The 7,973-nt window shown below is 34.4% G+C and overlaps 1 protein-coding gene across 1 annotated transcript in view; it reads right to left on the bottom strand.

The window, feature by feature from the left end:
- The window catches only part of LOC106101740 (protein trapped in endoderm-1), a gene marked incomplete in the record, with an annotated part of 8,736 nt that extends 1,017 nt beyond the window's left edge, over window positions 1–7,719 (bottom strand). The window contains 4 exon segments of the mRNA XM_013281062.1: window positions 1–147; window positions 463–665; window positions 3,056–3,158; window positions 7,571–7,719. Of these exon segments, the coding sequence (XP_013136516.1) occupies window positions 1–147; window positions 463–665; window positions 3,056–3,158; window positions 7,571–7,704 (587 nt within the window).
- Window positions 7,720–7,973: the final 254 nt, after the last annotated feature.

Below are 7,973 nucleotides of genomic sequence, written 5' to 3' on the forward strand. Positions count from 1 at the left end.
AGCCAGGGGTAGCTGATCCCATCATCTGTGACGTTCATTATCATCAGAGGAAGAAAGCAGGCGAGGAAACAGAGGAATATTGTAAGCATCAGAGTTGTTAGGCGGGAATCTTCTTCCTTTTCTCTTGCCGTTTGGCCGCTCAGCTTACTGTAAACAAAAATGAAAAAATCAATTAAGGCAAAAATTAAACAATGCTCTTTAGAGTTACTGGTAGTTATTTGCTGCATTGAGACTCGTTAATTGATCTTTAATAGTCCCTTAGGAAAATGTGTCACGACCTTAGAAAGAATAAACCAGAAGTTCTTATGACGTAAGTGACAAGAGTGAGGTACCTAAGCTCTATTTCTCTATTACTATACTTTATAAGCTGGCAACACATTCCTCTGACAGTTATCAGTATTAACATCAAATCAGACCATAAACAATATCTGTGGTAAACAAATAGCTCACCCGCATACACACCTGCGGCCCTCGAGCTTCCTTTTGCTTTCTCGCACGCGCCAATAAATGCAGGAGTAGGAGACGATGATGACGACACATGGCAGCGCGAAACCAAACACGAACAGATACTTCTTAGGAGATAGCCCGTCTTTCGGCAGGATTGTACACGAGAACGTGTCATGCTCCAGACCCAGCTGACCCCATACTCCAAGCAGGGGAGGGATCTGAACAAACAATTAATAAATAAACCAGTGTGTCCACTAAATCTCGTGTGAACAATAGTACCATGTAAGCGGATACATGTTCAGTTATTGTTTGCTTTAATAAAGTTATTTAAGTCTCTAAAAGTAATAAAAGAATTTTTATTTAAACGTAACATCACTCAGGCCATATTTCAAGTCCAGTACTTAACCCTTGTGTCAAACGCTTTTTATTTATGTATATTTAAAGTAATACATCCCGCATATCTTTATCGTTTAAATTACGCGGCAATTACGCCTCAACTGATTTACATATACTTAAATAAACACGAACCCCCAGTACGGGTCGTTCGGACCTCACTCGATGACAGCCATGAATAAAACAACAGACTATAAAACGCAAGACCCCGCGCGGCGCAACCGAACGAAACAATTGAACCGAATTGTTGCCACACTCCAAAACGCCCACATACTCGGCAATTAAATGTCTCTGTAAATTAACTAAAACCTCATAACTTTTCACGCTCAATTGCGCTAATGTGTTAAATTATGATGAGTTATTAAACGTAATAAGCTTTTATTTGCGTTTATTTAAGAAGGTAATTGCCTAATTTAATGTGCTTGGTGAAAGGTAAACGGCGTTAATAGACCTGGAGCCCTCAGAAACGTGACTGTATGAACGTAAGGGTTTTTTCACACCCTAGAACACATGCATTCTTGTTTCCTATACTAGGAAGTCTACAGGGGGATCCAATTCTTCAAACTATGAATCATATCGTAATGCAGGAAAAATAACAGATAATAAAAATGTACTAAAAGCAAATGATAATAAAAAAATTATGTAAATGCGGGACTAGCTCTACTAATAAACAACACGGACGCTTCCTAATTCGGGACAATTAAACGTGTATCATAAGCGTGCCGGTGCAATGAACCAATTCCGACTTCCCGCCCTCGAGTAAACTCGAGTTTGACGTTCATATGCATGATGCGAGCTTCTACACAACACATCAAATTATACCTACTACAAACTTAATAGTTAATTTTTTAATATAAGCTAACCTAACTTATAAATCTAATCCAGTAAAGTTATGATGCCCACTTTTTGCATAATGGTTTTTCTATGACAATTTGACAGGTTGACAACCGAATATAAATTGCAAAAATGCTAAAGTCGGTTTGTATAAAGTTGTGTAAAATATTGTCCAAATTTGAAATAGTCAAAATTCTATTATCATAATACAGAGCTTTTGAAATCATAAATAAATAAGTTGTATTCGATACATTGCATATTGCGTTTGCCATTCGTTTTGTTTTTAATTTAATTCAGAGCAAAGTTTTAATTACGGCCTGCCTCTTGACTCACAATCGAAGCACTTGCGTTCGGAAACGCACACTTAACGCAGTCTTGTGGTTTTATATTTTCTTTTATGAATCATTACGATGTGACTAACAAAATGTAAAAGGATGTCGTGACTTTTTAATTTATTTGTTTAGTCTCCGAATCTAAAACGGGAAGTCGTCATTTTATGGGAATGTTGCGAACCGTTGACTAATTGGCCGCTGATGGTTTTTCTTATTTTTTCAATCGCTTATTTTGTTTTCGTTCGGAAATATTGTTACAATATGGCGCCATACTTGAATTGTAAGATTGTGTATTCCGATGGATTCTCGGGAGACGATTGGCAAAGGTGAATAGCATACAAATAAATTGATATTATCGGTCAATAAACCAACTCTACTACTGGGATATTTAAGTCACGACGTCAGTCTATTTATAATGGAAAATTATGCAAAATACTAAAGGAAGTATTAGAAATTGATTTGTTTTTGCAAACTATTACTGGCCCTCAAATAATAATAATTTATTTTTCCGAAATTCTGTAGCTTCACATTGATAGAACGATAGATTAAGTAATAGCAAAAAGTAAGCACTTCATGAAGTAAATATCATCAACAAAAAAATTAAATAAATTGATAATGTTTCTATGAAGATGTGTGGAGACATTTTATATTCCTTAGGCGCTACGAATACTATTAGAAGCGTATCTTATTAATAATTTCGTTCGTGTCATTGCAACGCGGATATGCATCGTTGTTTTATCAGATTGTCGCGTTTGGACAGTTTCAATGAATAATTAAATTAATTTGATTTATAGATGGTTTAGGTACTACTAAACGGTTTGCTTGATACTGGGTATTTTAAATACAGGATGTATTACGATGTTATATTATAATAATGCCGAATTACCATAAAACTTTATGTTTAAAAATAATACTAACTGTTCATAAGATTTTAAAAAAGAGGTTTAAAGAAGCAAGAAGAGAGAATGTATAGGCGCTTTAATCGGGCAAAGGCACATGGCAAAATATTTCACGTATGTACCCAATTCTCATATAAATTTGGTACGTACCATGAGGCCGAAGGAGACGAGCCAGATGAGGAGCAGCTGGATCCAGATCTTGGTGCTGGTGTAGATCTGCGAGTACATATCATAGTACGCTATCAGCGTGTACCTAAAACAAGCAACAGAAAGAAGTTAAATAAGTTTTTTAACTAGATCTCTTCTATAATCCATCCAGAACCATTCAGTCTCTTTATCTGTTAATAATCATACGTATGCCGACAGGAGGGGGGAGGGAGGCAGCTAATTTAGTATTTTTTTTAATTTTCTTGATTAACGACTTGCCCAGATCTTCAGCTAGCAACGCACATAACGTGAAAATTTCTCTCTTACAATCTTAGTAAGATGCACATGTTGCAAAGCAATTTGTTATAAGATTTTTATAGCAATGTACTTGATAAAGCTATAAATCGCTTTGCATCGCCTCTGTCGCCGCAATCACATCGCGTTATCGGTGCTCGAAAAGCACTCAGCGGCGTGGGAAAGCGCTTGTTTGTTCGGGATAAGATAAATATGTGGCAACACAAACGCAATCTGAGCGCTAACTTAATCACTAGTTAATTTTATAAACAAGTGTCATTTAACGTGTACTTTACTATAATTTACTGAGAAATCTACATTAATAATCTCCTTAAGAGTGCACACCTTTGACAAAACTATCGCACAAATGTTTCTCGCTTTAATTCCTATGATTTTTAGTTGTGCAACTAAACAGTTGTGGGCTGCGAAACAATCGACAGTCGAACAGCAGTAGTGAGACAGTTTATTCAAAGATTTGCGCCCGCTCTTAGTCATTTGTAGAGGGTAACTCAACTAAAAATGACCTGCAGATCGGCACAATTTGTACCTGCATCGTCATGATTTGAGGGTTACCAAGTGTTTTCCGGATCGGCTCACAAAGTGGACTCATAGTTGTCGTACATAAAATAGATCTGAGAGCTAGGCAGCTCCGTTGGCCTACGGGTCAACTAGGCAGTTGACCCGTAGGCCAACGGTTCAAAACGACAAGATCTGAAATTCAACAGTTCAGAAATGATTTACACACCTCTAGCTTACGTAAGAAAGATTTGTTAAACAAATAAAATGCAATAAATTAGTCCTCGAAGTAATTACTTGTAGAGGATGTTATTGGACTTATAACTTACTATCTTTAACCGGCGACTACTCTCACGTGAAATTAGATAATAATATAATCACAGCCTATATTATTCCCTGATAACGTAGTTTTTTAATGGTGAAAGAATTGTTGAAATCGGCACAATGGTTTTTGAATTATTGCAATTTTCAATACGTACAAAAATACAATTTCCTACTTATGATATTACGAGTAGTATAGATGTTATAGTATCAGAGTTGGGATTACAAACTGAATTAATAAAATAAAAAAATCCTGAAGGTATGAAGGGCATGTGGCAAGGCGGTGTTACCACTGTGAGCAGAACAAGCGGTCCTTGTGCTCCGGATACTGACCCGCTCTCTGAAGACACGTTTATTTTTATGTGAAATGGTGCAAGACATAAGCGATTGCGGAAAGTTCAATGTTGTAAATCTAAATAATTCTAATTCTGGTATTTGGATGCTATAAGATACATTGATATTCATTATTGATATATCGTGAGTTAAATTTGTAAAAAAAAATATCTGAAAAAAAATCAAAATATGTTAACCGCGTGTTTTAATATAGTTGAAGCGGCAATAAAAGACTACGATTACGATTATCGAAATCGCTCTTAAAAATCTAAATTTGAATATTGATTGTTGAGTATTGAAAATGTTAGATTTAAATTTTCAAATTTTTTTAATCTGTTCATAATTTCTTTATATTTTGTGCCACGCGCTGCTCTGTGTAGTGTTACAATTTCAGTTTACAGATGTTGAGACTTAAATTATATTCAAATGCGACTGTTCTGTGTATGACAGACATCAAAGTCAATTAAATGCCGATTAGATTTAACAAAAAATTGTAGCTCCATAATCAAAAACAATAAAGTAAAAAAATGTTTGAGTATTATGAATTACTCGCGACTTTACCCGCATGACATTAAAAAAATAATGAAAAAAGTAGCCCATGTTAATCACAGATAACGGTGCTTTTAAATGGTGAAATAATTTTTGAAATCGGCCCAGTAGTTTTTGAGTTATAAAATTTTAAAAATACAAATCTTTCCTCCGTATAATATTAGTAGATACGTATATACTGTATAGACTTCGCTAGAGGAGTGGGATAAGGGGGCAGGAAGCAACCCCCTCTCCCCCTTAAATCATTGGCTAGCGTCGCCTATAGTATATTATGATGATTTGTCAAACATCGCAAAATATACGTTACTGAAAGTAACTAGTATGTCTTTATACAGCTATTTCAAACTTACAATAAGAATTTAAACTGCTACACGATCCTGTATTGAACGTCGTAACAAAAGATACATTGTGATGAAATAGGGAATTTGCATGTCTTAACATAACAACACTGATTGAACTATTTTATGACGTAAAGGCCTCGTTCTTGTTGGTTTGAATAGGACCAATATTATAATATAACGTAGCATACATGTGTACTTTTCTTATATCTTTGGCTGTGATTATCAAAATCAATTATTAAAAATCTAAAAGACTATGTTCATCCAATGTGCAAGTAAAAAATGTTATCACGCATGCGTGAAATTAAAAGTCGAGATTATTTTTCCCGCGCATACACATGACATTTGTGTTGCAATGTTGCCAGTTTTCTCTCCGTTTTGCCGACAAATTGCAGTATAATTATAGACCGCTGTGGTACAGATAAATAATTACTTTCTTTGTGAGATTAGAAAGTACGATATGTGTTTTAATTGTTGTTTAAAAATGTGACATTTTAAATTATAACATTTCTGCGCTGTTTGTTGTCATTTAATTTGTAATTTGAGCAGAAAATGAATGAAATTTAGTATTTCAAAGTATTTTTTTTACGTTTTGTAATCGTATGCGTCATAGATTCGCCTCATTTAATTTCTGAGAAATAAAAAAAAACAATAATGATGATAGTTTAGTGAAAAAAAATCTTTATAGTGATGTTTACTTTGATGGGAGAAACTAAATTAAGTAAATGTGTCTGCCTTTTAATACATTGAAAGATTTATTAACAACAAAATTCGGTCAGGGTATCGGTTACAAGGAAATGAAGGAGAGTATCAAAGAGTGTCTGGGACGCGTCACTCCTCATCCGGCTTTTAACATTTTTATGTTCTCACACGAAGTGTAATCAAATTTTCTGACCGGAGACAATAAAGTGGAAATATTTTTCAGTCACGATACGATGGAGGTTAAATTGTTTGTCAGATAATATTTTATGTCCCGTATAAACCCCCCTTAAGGTATAAGAAACTGTAATGATTACATGATTGGTGGTTCGATTAGAAAAAAGGTTCTGCAAAAGCGTTCTTTTTAAAAAAAAATATAGCAAGAAAAGATTTACTTAAAAAAATCATAAACTAAAAAATGTAATTAAAAGAGGGCAGTAATAAATCTGACATTTAATATTTTGTTTCAATAATCGTAAAGGATCGTTGTAAATCACATGAAACATTAAACTGGGGCAGCTTTTCAAACAATGGACGCACTTTGATGTAAATTGAAATGTTGCCATCGTAACCCGCTAATCCATTACAAAGTTGTCGGGAGATTTAATGCGTGACATACGGGCGTTTAGTTTACGTTTCGTCATTTAAACTAAGTATTCAGAATCACTTAATATTATATTGGATGAATGTTTGTAATTATGTATAAGTGTTTTAATGCATTAAAGTAGGGTAATGTACACGTAATCGAATTTGAGTTTGTGTAAAGAATATGTTTTAGGTTTTACTAGAATTAGATCTGGGTTACAGGTCATACAGATTTCTGAAAATCGGGTTGTTTAATTATTTTCAAATCGTTTAATATTAAAAGTAAAAACAGTCTTTAAAAAGTTACTACGAACCAAAAGTTTTAGTATTTAACATCCTGTTTGCAATCCTATAATTTCTTTGTCTATATTTCCGTGTTTGTTTTTGTCTCATAATTAAGTTCCTATTTCAAATTTATATTCATTACATGAAAAGATTGTGTTGAAATAACTAATAGTGTTCTTACAAGTGTGTATTTCTATTAAATTGTCTAACACACTTAGCAAAGTTCCGTTCTGTACTTTTGTTCGTTCACACCTCTCATTATTCCACTTCAGTGTTGCCACTAGTTATTTTTTGTTTTACAACTTAATTGATTGCTTCGCTTTTTGAGTTGCTGTATGACGTCATAAATACGTAGTTTATTTCAACGCCACTTCCCGCGTCTTTTAGAATACAATGAATAAAAGGACGTATAGTTATTTTGAACATATCTATTATTTAAGACTGTAAATGTAAAGAGGCTACGTTACGTTACACAATAATTTTTGTATGACTGAATAAGGTATACTTCTAGAGACATTTCTGTCTTGAGTAATTACAATTCTTATTAGTGAAAGTGGGCTAGTAGATGGCGTTGTTTTAGCGCGGGAAATGTTCTTACCTGTTTATGGTGATAGCGACCATGGACAAGAGCGATACGGCCTCGTTGCCGTAGAACACGAAAGCGAACATCTGACACAAGCGTGGGCCCAGAGTCCATTGCTGCTTTATGTACCTATTTACAATAATATCCATGTTAAAATTTACTATAATTAATTAGTTCATAAAGTTTATTCTCATCAAGAGCGGGCGCACACTTTTGACAAAACTATTGGGCAACTGTTGTGCGATTGTCGATGTTTCGCAGCCAATTCAACTGTTTAGTTGCACAACTAAAAATCGAGCAGTGCGCACCTTCATATAAGCTCATAGAAATCAAAGCGCGACTAAAATAAACTATTTAACTACGTCGTAGTCTTTGACTCCAAAAATCAAACAAAAAAATGGGACCCACCTGCAAGCAT

Source organism: Papilio polytes, unplaced genomic scaffold, assembly GCF_000836215.1.
Source record: "Papilio polytes unplaced genomic scaffold, Ppol_1.0 DF823958.1, whole genome shotgun sequence".
NCBI lineage: Eukaryota > Metazoa > Arthropoda > Insecta > Lepidoptera > Papilionidae > Papilio > Papilio polytes.